This window comes from Salmo trutta, unplaced genomic scaffold (assembly GCF_901001165.1).
Source record: "Salmo trutta unplaced genomic scaffold, fSalTru1.1, whole genome shotgun sequence".
In the NCBI taxonomy this organism is placed as follows: domain Eukaryota; kingdom Metazoa; phylum Chordata; class Actinopteri; order Salmoniformes; family Salmonidae; genus Salmo; species Salmo trutta.
This window is the reverse complement of record NW_021823154.1, coordinates 215,303-229,482: the sequence shown is the minus strand read 5'-3', so window position 1 is coordinate 229,482 and position 14,180 is coordinate 215,303. Positions and strand designations below refer to the sequence as shown.

General features: G+C 45.4%; 1 protein-coding gene across 2 annotated transcripts; it reads left to right on the top strand.

The window, feature by feature from the left end:
• Nucleotides 1–602: 602 nt before the first annotated feature.
• Nucleotides 603–13,022, top strand: LOC115189392 (F-box only protein 10). 2 transcript variants are annotated; one of them, XM_029747962.1, is made up of 7 exons: nucleotides 603–815; nucleotides 2,234–2,487; nucleotides 2,583–2,850; nucleotides 4,999–5,133; nucleotides 7,287–8,102; nucleotides 11,077–11,226; nucleotides 12,061–13,022. In XM_029747962.1, exons 2-7 carry the CDS (start codon nucleotides 2,258–2,260, stop codon nucleotides 12,199–12,201), a joined length of 1,740 nt encoding a protein of 579 aa, XP_029603822.1. In that variant the 5' UTR covers nucleotides 603–815; nucleotides 2,234–2,257; the 3' UTR covers nucleotides 12,202–13,022. The 2 variants fall into 2 exon arrangements, with proteins under 2 accessions (XP_029603822.1, XP_029603823.1); XM_029747963.1 differs by lacking the exon at nucleotides 603–815 and adding an exon at nucleotides 1,014–1,338.
• The last annotated feature ends 1,158 nt before the right edge of the window (nucleotides 13,023–14,180 follow it).

Sequence of the window (14,180 nt, the reverse complement as noted above, 5' to 3'; positions counted from 1 at the left end):
ATATTTGTGTCTAGTGATATTGGTGTTTAGTGATATTGGTGTTTAGCTGTAGGCTAGTTGTCTGCGGGTTATGAGTCAACATGCGCATTACTAGTGTGTGTTTATCACTTGAGCAAACACTTATTTCGTCTCTCTCCTCATCTCTCCCCTTCCCTCTCAGTTCTCTCCGTCTTCAGCCTCCTCTCTCTCTCTCCTCTCTCTCCTCATCCCTCTCAGTTTTCTCCATCTTCAGCCTCCTCTCTCTCTCCTCTCTCTCCCCTTCCCTCTCAGTTCTCTCCGTCTTCAGCCTCCTCTCTCTCTCTCCTCATCTCTCCTCTTCCCTCTCAGTTCTCTCCATCTTCAGCCTCCTCTCTCTCTCCTCTCTCTCCCCTTCCCTCTCAGTTCTCTCCGTCTTCAGCCTCCTCTCTCTCTCTCCTCATCTCTCCTCTTCCCTCTCAGTTCTCTCCATCTTCAGCCTCCTCCTCTCTCTCCTCATCCCTCCCCTTCCCTCTATCTTCAGCCTCCTCTCTCATCTCTCCCCTTCCCTCTCAGTTGTCTCTCTATCTCCAGCCTCCTCTCTCTCTCTCTCTGCTCTTCTCTCGCCCAGCCTTGCTCGCTCCCGCCCAGTGTAAGGGCGTCCCTGGTTGGTTTCCATGGCTTGCCTTGCCGTAAAGTGAGGGAAAATGTCTGATTCTTGTCTGTGTTTCTATTCTTGATTCCTGAACCAGGCGTTGTTCCCGATATATCGCTAGAAGCATGACTATTACAGCTATATACCTAGTTAAAAACCACGCTGGGATGTCCGGGGCTTAATCCAAGAGACTTTATTAACACGGGTAAGATGTCATATATAGCCTAGTCTACAATGTAGTGAATTCCGACGTAATAACGTTAGTGAATATTCGGGTTTGCTAGCTAACTTATATCGCTAGGTACGTCCACTAAACGCAGACGTGTAGCTAAATAGTTACTATTATTTTTTCGACGAAATATAGCCAGCCAAGAAGTCATGTTTTTATAACGTTACCGATGTGGAAACAAAGTTGCGCCCACGACGATCCAATGTTATTGCCAGTTGCCAACCACGTCGCTGTGTTGTTAGTTGGTTCAAATTCCCTTGATGATGATGATGATGATGATGACTCAGTGACAGTCATATGTAACTTCATCCGCACACTAGCCTTTAGTTAGATGTTAGCTGGCCTGTTCCACAATGTAATCTGGCCCGATGGCCAGTCATTGCCCCCCCAGGAGAAGGAGGAGTAGACAGCCTATGTCTGTAGGAGTTTAAAACTAAGTCCAACGCAAGACAGTCATCGTTCATGATATAGGCAGTGGAAGTCACCATCACAACGAAGTGTAGGTCTATTGGCCTAGTCTACACTAACCTAGTCTGTCTGTCTGTCTGTCTGTCTGTCTATAGGCCTAGTCTACAGTAACCTAGTCTGTCTATAGGCCTAGTCTACACTAACTTAGTCTGTCTGTCTGTCTGTCTGTCTGTCTGTCTGTCTATAGGCCTAGTCTACACTAACCTAGTCTGTCTATAGGCCTAGTCTACACTAACCTAGTCTGTCTATAGGCCCAGTCTACACTAACCTAGTCTGTCTGTCTGTCTGTCTGTCTGTCTGTCTATAGGCCTAGTCTACAGTAACCTAGTCTGTCTGTCTATAGGCCTAGTCTACACTAACCTAGTCTGTCTATAGGCCTAGTCTACACTAACTTAGTCTGTCTGTCTGTCTGTCTGTCTGTCTGTCTGTCTGTCTGTCTATAGGCCTAGTCTACACTAACCTAGTCTGTCTATAGGCCTAGTCTACACTAACCTAGTCTGTCTATAGGCCCAGTCTACACTAACCTAGTCTGTCTGTCTGTCTGTCTGTCTGTCTGTCTGTCTATAGGCCTAGTCTACAGTAACCTAGTCTGTCTGTCTATAGGCCTAGTCTACACTAACCTAGTCTGTCTGTCTGTCTGTCTATAGGCCTAGTCTACACTAACCTAGTCTGTCTGTCTGTCTATAGGCCTAGTCTACAGTAACCTAGTCTGTCTGTCTGTCTGTCTGTCTGTCTGTCTGTCTGTCTGTCTGTCTGTCTGTCTGTCTGTCTGTCTGTCTGTCTGTCTGTCTGTCTGTAGGCCTAGTGTAAACTAACCCTGTCTGTCTGCCTGTCTGCCTGTCTGCCTGTCTGTCTGTCTGTCTGTCTGTCTGTCTGTAGACCTAGTGTAAACTAACCCAGTCTGTCTGTGTGTCTCCTGTCCCCAGGTGCCCACCCTCCCTTTCAGAGCCATGTCATTGGGCAGCAGCAGGGGAAGCAGCAGCAGCGGTGGTGGTAGAGGTGTTAACCTCCCAGTGGAGGTATGGCGTGTGGTCCTGGCCTACCTCCCCCTCCCAGAGCTGGGCCGCTGCAGCCTGGTGTGCAGGGCCTGGAGAGAGCTGATCCTCTCCCTGGATAACACCCGCTGGAGACAGCTCTGCCTGGGCCTGCCCGAGTGTCCTCGACACCCCAACTGGCCCAGGTACTGTAATAGAGATGGATGTTCTCTGAACTACAAGGTCTTCCTCTTCACGTTCTCTAAACCCCCCCTCCGTGTGTCTGTCTGTCTGTCCCCAGCCAGCCCCACCTGGAGCCCTCATCCTGGAGAGAAGCCATGAGGCAGCATGCCATCGCCAGTCGTACCTGGTCCCGTCACGCCCACCCTGAGCTCCAGCCCTCCTCCTGCCTTCACCTGTTCCGCCGGAGGAAGGAGAGGAGGGTGTGGCAGGTGGGGTCGGGCCTGGAGCTGGAGACGCTGAGGGGGGCGTTGGTTGTAGCTGGGTCGTACGACCGGGTGGTGCTGCACCCCGGGGTGTATGAGGAGCAGGCAGAGTTGGTGCTGAAGGTGATTTAACTGATTGGCTGCTGTTGTCTTGATGACATAATGTCTAATTAAAGGTGACTTACTGATTGGCTGCTGTTGTCTTGATGACATAATGTCTAGTTAAAGGTGACTTACTGATTGGCTGCTGTTGTCTTGATGACATAATGTCTAATTAAAGGTGACTTGCTGATTGGCTGCTGTTGTCTTGATGACATAATGTCTAATTAAAGGTGACTTGCTGATTGGCTGCTGTTGTCTTGATGACATAATGTCTAATTAAAGGTGACTTACTGATTGGCTGCTGTTGTCTTGATGACATAATGTCTAATTAAAGGTGACTTGCTGATTGGCTGCTGTTGTCTTGATGACATAATGTCTAGTTAAAGGTGACTTACTGATTGGCTGCTGTTGTCTTGATGACATAATGTCTAGTTAAAGGTGACTTACTGATTGGCTGCTGTTGTCTTGATGACATAATGTCTAATTAAAGGTGACTTGCTGATTGGCTGCTGTTGTCTTGATGACATAATGTATAATTAAAGGTGACTTGCTGATTGGCTGCTGTTGTCTTGATGACATAATGTCTAATTAAAGGTGACTTACTGATTGGCTGCTGTTGTCTTGATGACATAATGTCTAATTAAAGGTGACTTACTGATTGGCTGCTGTTGTCTTGATGACACAATGTCTAGTTAAAGGACCTGTCTGGGATTCATCCATCCATTTCTGGACTTTTAAATTCATTATTTATTCTTTATTTTTAATTTAATTTAACCTTTATTTAACTAGGCAAGTCAGTTAAGAAATTCTTATTTACAATGATGGCCTAACCCGGATAACACTGGTGCCAATTGTGCGCCGCCCTATAGGACTCCCGATCACGGCCGGTTGTGATACAGCCTGGAATCGAACCAGATGAGATGCAGTGCCTTCAATCGCTGCTCCACTCGGGAGCCGTATTATTGTTTGAACTGCAGATTGTTTCTTTAAGTTAATCTGGAGCTGGAAATCTAATCTGTTAGATTAGATTGGAAGCTGGAATACTAATCTGTTAGTATCTGTTAGTATCTGTTAGTATCTGTTAGTATCTGTTCGTGTCTGTTAATATCTGTTAGTATCTGTTAGTATCTGTTAATATGTTAGTGTCTGTTAATATCTGTTAGTATCTGTTAGTATCTGTTAGTATCTGTTAGTGTCTGTTAGTATCTGTTAGTATCTGTTAGTATCTGTTGGTGTCTGTTAGTATCTGTTAGTATCTGTTAGTATCTGTTAGTGTCTGTTAGTATCTGTTAGTATCTGGTAATATCTGTTAATGTCTGTTAGTATCTGTTAGTATCTGTTAATGTCTGTTAGTATCTGTTAATCTGTTAGTATCTGTTAGTATCTGTTAGTATCTGTTAGTGTCTGTTAGTATCTGTTAATATGTTAGTATCTGTTAGTATCTGTTAGTATCTGTTAGTGTCTGTTAGTATCTGTTAGTATCTGTTAGTATCTGTTGGTGTCTGTTAGTATCTGTTAGTATCTGTTAGTATCTGTTAGTGTCTGTTAGTATCTGTTAGTATCTGGTAATATCTGTTAATGTCTGTTAGTATCTGTTAGTATCTGTTAATGTCTGTTAGTATCTGTTAATCTGTTAGTATCTGTTAGTATCTGTTAGTATCTGTTAGTATCTGTTAGTGTCTGTTAGTATCTGTTAATATGTTAGTATCTGTTAGTATCTGTTAGTGTCTGTTAGTATCTGTTAGTATCTGTTAGTATCTGTTAGTATCTGTTAGTGTCTGTTAGTATCTGTTAGTGTCTGTTAGTATCTGTTAGTATCTGTTAGTATCTGTTAGTATCTGTTAGTATCTGTTAGTATCTGTTAATCTGTTAGTATCTGTTAGTATCTGTTAGTATCTGTTAGTATCTGTTAATATGTTAGTATCTGTTGGTATCTGTTAGTATCTGTTAGTATCTGTTAGTGTCTGTTAGTATCTGTTAGTATCTGTTAGTATCTGTTAGTGTCTGTTAGTATCTGTTAGTATGTTAGTATCTGTTAATATCTGGTAATATCTGTTAAAATGTTAGTATCTGGTAATATCTGTTAAAATGTTAGTATCTGTTAGTATTAAGTATGGTAATAAGATCTGCAATTTGATAAATGAAAATATTGACCTTTGACCCTGCCAGGTGCCTGTGGAGGTGGTGGGGTTAGGGAGGCTGGGGGACGTGGCTCTCCTGGTCAGTCTGGAGCAGCAGTGTCCCACAGCCAGGCTCTCCAACCTGGTCTTCATGCCTGCATGGTTCTCCACCGTTGTATACAAGGTACATCAAATCAGATCACATTTATAAAAACGTTTTTTTACAACAGTACATTTCGACAGTGCTTTACAGACTGACTGACTGGCTGGCTGTGGTGGCTGACTGGCTGGGGTGTCTGACTGGCTGGGGTGTCTGACTGGCTGGCTGTGGTGGCTGACTGGCTGGGGTGTCTGACTGGCTGGCTGTGGTGGCTGACTGGCTGGGGTGGCTGACTGGCTGGGGTGTCTGACTGGCTGGGGTGTCTGACTGGCTGGGGTGTTGGACTGGCTGGCTGGGATGTCTGACTGGCTGGCTGACGGCTGTGGTGGCTGACTGGCTGGGGTGTCTGACTGGCTGGCTGATGGCTGTGGTGGCTGACTGGCTGGGGTGTCTGACTGGCTGGGGTGTCTGGCTGGCTGGCTGACCGGCTGGGGTGTCTGGCTGGCTGACTGCTGTGGTGGCTGGCTGGCTGGCTGGCTGGCTGGGGTGGCTGGCTGGCTGGAGTGGGGTGTCTGGCTGACTGGCTCAGGTGGCTGGCTGGTTGGCTGACTGGGGTGTCTGGCCTGCTGACTAACTGGCTGGCTGGTTGGCTGACTGGGGTGTCTGGCTGGAGTGGGGTGTTTGACTGGCTCAGGTGGCTGGCTGGCTGGTTGGCTGACTGGGGTGTCTGGCTGGCTGACTGACTGGCTGGCTGACTGGCTGTCTCTCTGTCTGGGCTGTCAGTCAATCAGTTGTGTGGCTTTAAGCCTTTAACTGGTTGCTCTGCACCTTTTAGAGTCTGTAAGCAGTGGCCTTCTGTTCATACTGTTAGAGCTCGACCTCTACCTTCTGTTAATACTGTTAGAGCTCGACCTCTACCTTCTGTTCATACTCTGTAAGAGCTCGACCTCTACCTTCTGTTAATACTGTTAGAGCTCGACCTCTACCTTCTGTTCATACTGTTAGAGCTCGACCTCTACCTTCTGTTCATACTGTTAGAGCTCGACCTCTACCTTCTGTTAGAGCTCGACCTCTACCTTCTGTTCATACTCTGTTAGAGCTCGACCTCTACCTTCTGTTAATACTCTGTTAGAGCTCGACTTCTACCTTCTGTTAGAGCTCGACCTCTACCTTCTGTTTATACTCTGTTAGAGCTCGACCTCTACCTTCTGTTCATACTGTTAGAGCTCGACCTCTACCTTCTGTTCATACTCTGTTAGAGCTCGACCTCTACCTTCTGTTCATACTGTTAGAGCTCGACTTCTACCTTCTGTTCATACTGTTAGAGCTCGACCTCTACCTTCTGTTAATACTGTTAGAGCTCGACCTCTACCTTCTGTTCATACTGTTAGAGCTCGACCTCTACCTTCTGTTCATACTGTTAGAGCTCGACCTCTACCTTCTGTTTATACTCTGTTAGAGCTCGACCTCTACCTTCTGTTTATACTGTTAGAGCTCGACCTCTACCTTCTGTTAATACTCTGTTAGAGCTCGACCTCTACCTTCTGTTCATACTGTTAGAGCTCGACCTCTACCTTCTGTTCATACTCTGTTAGAGCTCGACTTCTACCTTCTGTTCATGCTTTGTTAGAGCTCGACCTCTACCTTCTGTTCATACTGTTAGAGCTCGACCTCTACCTTCTGTTCATACTGTTAGAGCTCGACCTCTACCTTCTGTTTATACTGTTAGAGCTCGACCTCTACCTTCTGTTCATACTGTTAGAGCTCGACCTCTACCTTCTGTTCATACTGTTAGAGCTCGACCTCTACCTTCTGTTCGAGCTCGACCTCTACCTTCTGTTAATATTGTTCGAGCTCGACTTCTACCTTCTGTTAATATTGTTCGAGCTCGACCTCTACCTTCTGTTAATATTGTTCGAGCTCGACCTCTACCTTCTGTTCATGCTTTGTTAGAGCTCGACCTCTACCTTCTGTTCATACTGTTAGAGCTCGAACTCTACCTTCTGTTCATACTGTTAGAGCTCGAACTCTACCTTCTGTTCATACTGTTAGAGCTCGAACTCTACCTTCTGTTAGAGCTCGAACTCTACCTTCTGTTCATGCTCTGTTAGAGCTCGAACTCTACCTTCTGTTCATACTGTTAGAGCTCGAACTCTACCTTCTGTTAGAGCTTGCTGCAGTTTCACCTTTTCTCTGTATCATTCTCTCTCCTACCCTCTACCCCCTCCATCCACCAGACATCATCAGGTCATGTCCAGTTGGACAACTGTAATTTCGAGGGAGCTCAGCTGCAGATCCAAGGACCAGGAACCTGCCACGCCCGCTTCTGCTCATTTTCACAGGGAAGCTCCACCCACTTCCTGGGCGTGGCCCTCAGCCTGTTGGATAGCTGTGATTTCTCAGGAAGTGATTCGGCGTCCGTGACGGTTGAGGGCGCTCCAGTGACGGAGCGGAACTGGGCCTGTAAACACCTGGCCGCTCTGGCCCGAACCACCACATCCTGGACCTCGCCTGGGAGTGGTAGCCCAGCTGGAGACAACTTGGGCGGGCATTCAGGAGCCACACGGCCCCCTGGGGCTACCATCACCCTGGAGGACTGGAGCAAAGGAGAAACGGAGAGCAGGAGGAGAGGAGGAGGAGGAGGAGGAGAGGAAGGAGGTTGTCAGGATACGGTGATTGAGGACGGCTGGAGCGACAGCGCTCCTAGTGAGGAGGAAGAGGAGGAGGAAAAAGAAGAGGAAGGTTCAGGACAAGGCAACAACAGTCTAAACTACAGACTGGCCCACAGTCACCACGGCCTCTCTCATCTCCTCACACCCAACCAGGACGACTCCCCCACGTTGACCCCTGAAATCCGAACCCTGACCGAGGAGCTCCAACGCGACCCCGGAGCCCAGGCGCTGGTCGAGACAGTGCAGGGGTGCGTGCTGAGGCGCTGCCTGTTTCGGGACGGCAAGGGCGGTGTGCACGTGTGTAACCACGGAAACGCCAGGTTGGAAGGAAACGTGTTCCGGGGGCTGACCTATGCCGTGCGCTGCATCCAGAACGCCACGGTAACCAGATAGGGCTGCCGATCTGATATGATAGGTTGATTGATTGATGGGTTGATTGATTGATTGATGGGTTGGTATGTTGATTGATTGATGGGTTGGTTGATTGATTGATGGGTTGATTGATTGATTGATTGATGGCTTGGTATGTTGATTGATTGATGGGTTGGTTGATTGATTGATGGGTTGATTGATTGATGGGTTGATTGATTGATGGGTTGGTTGATTGATGGGTTGGTTGATTGATTGATTGATGGGTTGGTATGTTGATTGATTGATGGGTTGGAATGTTGATTGATTGATGGGTTGGTATGTTGATTGATTGATGGGTTGGTTGATTGATGGGTTGGTTGATTGATTGATTGATTGATGGGTTGGTTGATTGATTGATGAGTTGGTTGATTGATTGATTGATTGATGGGTTGGTTGATTGATGGGTTGGTATGTTGATTGATTGATTGATTGATTGATTGATGGGTTTGTTGGTTGGTTGATTGATTGATTGATGGGTTGATTGATTGATTGATTGATGGGTTTGTTGGTTGGTTGGTTGGTTGATTGGTTGGTTGGTTGGTTGATTGATTGGTTGGTTTGTTGAAGGATTGGTTTGTTGATGTATATATCCTCCCTTAACTGGATGTGTTTTAGATAGTAATCTACACTACCAGTCAAAAGTTTTAGAACACCTACTCATTCAAGGGTTTTTCTTCGTTTTGACTATTTTCTACATTGTAGAATAATCGTGAAGACATCAAAACTATGAAATAGCACATATGGAATCATGTAGTAACCAAAATAGTGTTAAACAAATCAAAATATGTTTTATATTTGAGATTCTTCAAATAGCCACCCTTTGCCTTGATGATAGCTTTGCACACGCTTGGCATTCTCTCAACCAGCTTCATCAGGTAGTCACCTGGAATGCATTTCAATTAACAGGTGTGCCTTGTTAAAAGTTAATTTGTGGAATTGATTTCCTTCTTTATTCGTTTGAGCCAATCAGTTGTGTTGTGACAAGGTAGGGATGGTATACAGAAGATAGCCCTATATGGTAAAAGACCAAGTCCATATTATGGCAAGAACAGCTCAAATAAGCAAAGAGAAACGACAGTCCATCATTACCGTAAATTTCGGACTATAAGCCGCAACTTTTTTACCAGGCTTTGAACGCTGCTAATATATGGATTTTTCCCGCTTTAAATGTTTTTTTCTCCAAAAAAACTTTCTGTGACGTGCTCAGTTTTTTGGCGGCATGAAGCTTTCATTAGACCAATGAAATTGCCGAACGGGTTAAGGTCAAACAACTTTTTGTTTACTGTTTAGATTAAATCGAACGCTCTCAAACTTCCCATCATTCTGATTACGGTAGTCATTTTGTCACCCTCATCATGGCAAAGACACGGAGAAATGCATATGATGCAGCTTTCAAGTTGAGGGCGATTGATCTGGCTGTTGGAAAAGGAAATAGAGCTGCTGCACGGGAGCTTGGTCTTAATGAGTCGATGATAAGACGTTGGAAACAGCAGCGTGAGGAATTGACTCAGTGCAAAAAGACAACTAAAGCTGCCTGCAAATTTTTTATTTTTGTTACAAGCCGTGTTTCGTTAAAGCCTATTTATTTTTGTTACAAGCCGTGTTTCGTTAAAGCCTATTTTTTTTTGTTACAAGCCGTGTTTCGTTAAAGCCTGTGTAAAGTTCATTTGTTTCAATGTACCGGTAGGCACCTGCGGCTTATAGACATGTGCGGCATATTTATGTTCAAAATAATACTTTTTTATTTTTTATTCAGTGGGTGCGGCTTATATTCAGGTGCGCTTAATAGTCCGTAAATTACGGTACTTTAAGACATGAAGGTCAGTCAATCTGGAAAATGTCAAGAACTTTGAAAGTTTCTTCAACTGCAGTCGCAAAAACTATCAAGCGCTATGATGAAACTGGCTCTCATGAGGACCGCCACAGGAAAGGAAAACCCAGAGTTCCCTCTGCTGCAGAGGATAAGTTCATTAGAGTTAACTGCACCTCAGATTGCAGCCCAAATAAATGCTTCACAGAGTTTAAGTAACAGACACATCTCAACATCAACTGTTCAGAGGAGACTGTGTAAATCAGGCCTTCATGGTTGAATTGCTGCAAAGAAACCACTTCTAAAAGATACCAATAAGAAAAAGAGACTTGCTTGGGCCAAGAAACACGAGCAATGGACATTAGACCGGTGGAAATTTGTCCTTTGGTCTGATGAGTCCAAATTTGAGATTTTTGGTTCCAACCGCCGTGTCTTTGTGAGATGCGGTGTGGGTGAACGGATGATCTCCGCATGTGTATTTCCCACCGTGAAGCATGGAGGAGGAGGTGTGATGGTGTGGGAATACTTTGCTGGTGACATGATGTGATTGATTTAGAATTCAAGCCACACTTAACCAGCATGGCTACCACAGCATTCTGCAGCGATACGCCATCCCATCTGGTTTGGGCTTAGTGGGACTATAATTTGTTTTTTAACAGGACAATGACCCAACACACCTCCAGGCTGTGTAATGGCTATTTTATTGCTGCACAATCACCCGACCTCAACCAAATTGAGATGGTTTGGGATGAGTCGGACCGCAGAGTGAAAGAAAAGCAGCCAACAAGTACTCAGCATATGTGGGAACTCCTTCAAGACGGCTGGAAAAGCATTCCAGGTGAAGCTGGTTGAGAGAACGCCAAGAGTGTGCAAAGGGTGACTATTTGTAGAATCTCAAATATAAAATATATTTTGATTTATTTAACACTTTTTGTTTTGGTTACTACACAATTCCATATGTGTTATTTCATAGTTTTGATGTCTTCAACTATTATTATACAATGTAGAAAATAGTAAAAATAAATAAAGAACCCTTGAATGAGTCGGTGTTGTAAAACATTTGACCGGTAGTGTAGATCAAACATGATTGTGTGTATCTCATTGGTGTGTGTATTTTGCATGTGTGTGTTCCAGATTGTGATGCTCCGTAATGAGGTGTGTGAGTGTCGTGCGTCGGGCGTGTTCCTGCGTCTGTCGTCTCACGGTCTGATCGCTGACAACAACATCCACTCCAACGGGGAGGCGGGGCTTGACATCCGCAAGGGGGCGGACCCCATCATCCTGGTAGTTCTATTCATTCTATTTCACATCCCTGATGTCATCGTCATCTGTCCTGTTCGTCTCTGATGTCATCGTCATCTGTCCTGTTCGTCTCTGATGTCATCGTCATCTGTCCTGTTCGTCTCTGATGTCATCGTCATCTGTCCTGTTCGTCTCTGATGTCATCGTACATATCCTGTTCATCTCTGATGTCATCGTATCTGTCCTGTCCGTCTCTGATGTCATCGTATCTGTCCTGTTCGTCTCTGATGTCATCGTATCTGTCCTGTTCGTCTCTGATGTCATCGTATCTGTCCTGTTCGTCTCTGATGTCATAGTATCTGTCCTGTTCGTCTCTGATGTCATCGTATCTGTCCTGTTCGTCTCTGATGTCATCGTATCTGTCCTGTTCGTCTCTGATGTCATCGTCATCTGTCCTGTTCGTCTCTGATGTCATTGTATCTGTCCTGTTCGTCTCTGATGTCATCGTATCTGTCCTGTTTGTCTTACTAGTGCACTTGGCATTTTCCTCTCTACCCAGCAGTTTGTCAAATGGGTGTCAAATCATATCTGTCTTTCATCTGGTAGAAGTTACAGGACATGGTTGTCTGTCTGTCTGTCTGTCTGTCTGTCTGTCTGTCTGTCTGTCTGTCTGTCTGTCTGTCTGTCTGTCTGTCTGTCTGTCTGTCTGTCTGTCTGTCTGTCTGTCTTTTATCTCAGGAGACATGATCTAAAATAACAACTGATCAAACTTTCTCTCTCTCTCGCTCGCTCGCTCGCGCACACACACACACACACACACACACACACACACACACACACACACACACACACACACACACACACACACACACTCAGTGTAACAGAATACACAGCGGTTTGCGTTCCGGCATCGTGGTCCTTGGCAACGGGAGGGGTTCCATCCGGAGCAACCAGATCTACAACAACAAGGAAGCAGGAGTCTACATCCTGTTCAACAGTAACCCTGTAGTCAGGTAGGAAGGGGGGTCTACATCCTGTTCAACAGTAACCCTGTAGTCAGGTAGGAGGGGGGGTCTACATTCTGTTCAACAGTAACCCTGTAGTCAGGTAGGAGGGGGGGGTCTACATTCTGTTCAACAGTAACCCTGTAGTCAGGTAGCAGGGGGGGTCTACATTCTGTTCAACAGTAACCCTGTAGTCAGGTAGCAGGGGGGGTCTACATTCTGTTCAACAGGAACCCTGTAGTCAGGTAGCAGGGGGGGTCTACATTCTGTTCAACAGGAACCCTGTAGTCAGGTAGGAGGGGGTCTACATCCTGTTCAACAGTAACCCTGTAGTCAGGTAGGAGGGGGTCTACATCCTGTTCAACAGTAACCCTGTAGTCAGGTAGGATGGGGGGTAGTCTACATTCTGTTCAACAGGAACCCTGTAGTCAGGTAGGAGGGGGGTCTACATCCTGTTCAACAGTAACCCTGTAGTCAGGTAGGAGGGGGGGTCTACATTCTGTTCAACAGTAACCCTGTAGTCAGGTAGGAGGGGGTCTACATTCTGTTCAACAGTAACCCTGTAGTCAGGTAGGAGGGGGGGTCTACATCCTGTTCAACAGGAACCCTGTAGTCAGGTAGGAGGGGGGGTCTACATCCTGTTCAACAGTAACCCTGTAGTCAGGTAGGAGGGGGGGTCTACATTCTGTTCAACAGTAACCCTGTAGTCAGGTAGGAGGGGGGGTCTACATTCTGTTCAACAGTAACCCTGTAGTCAGGTAGGAGGGGGGGTCTACATTCTGTTCAACAGTAACCCTGTAGTCAGGTAGGAGGGGGGGGTCTACATTCTGTTCAACAGGAACCCTGTAGTCAGGTAGGAGGGGGGGGTCTACATTCTGTTCAACAGGAACCCTATAGTTAGGTAGGAGGGGGGGTCTACATTCTGTTCAACAGTAACCCTGTAGTCAGGTAGGAGGGGGGGGTCTACATTCTGTTCAACAGGAACCCTGTAGTCAGGTAGGAGGGGGGGGGTCTACATTCTGTTCAACAGGAACCCTGTAGTCAGGTAGGGGGGGGGGGGGGGTCTACATTCTGTTCAACAGGGACCCTGTAGTCAGGTAGGAGGGGGGGTCTACATTCTGTTCAACAGTAACCCTGTAGTCAGGTAGGAGGGGGGTCTACATCCTGTTCAACAGGAACCCTGTAGTCAGGTAGGAGGGGGGGGTCTACATTCTGTTCAACAGGAACCCTGTAGTCAGGTAGGAGGGGGGGGGGGGTCTACATTCTGTTCAACGGGGACCCTGTAGTCAGGTAGGAGGGGGGGGGTCTACATTCTGTTCAACAGGAACCCTGTAGTCAGGTAGGAGGGGGGGGTCTACATTCTGTTCAACGGGGACCCTGTAGTCAGGTAGGAGGGGGGGTCTACATTCTGTTCAACAGGAACCCTGTAGTCAGGTAGGAGGGGAGTCTACATTCTGTTACTATATAGATTCATTACTATATAGATATTATACATTATGTCTAGAGAGATTCATTACTATATAGATATTATACATTATGTCTAGAGAGATTCATCACTATATATCTAGATATTATACATTATGTCTAGAGAGATTCATTACTATATAGATATTATACATTATGTCTAGAGAGATTCATTACTATATAGATATTATACATTATGTCTAGAGAGATTCATTACTATATATCTAGATATTATACATTATGTCTAGAGAGATTCATTATTATATAGATATTATACATTATGTCTAGAGAGATTCATTATTATATAGATATTATACATTATGTCTAGAGAGATTCATTACTATATATCTAGATATTATACATTATGTCTAGAGAGATTCATTACTATCTAGATATTATACATTATGTCTAGAGAGATTCATTACTATATATCTAGATATTATACATTATGTCTAGAGAGATTCATCACTATATATATAGATATTATACATTATGTCTAGAGAGATTCATTACTATCTAGATATTATA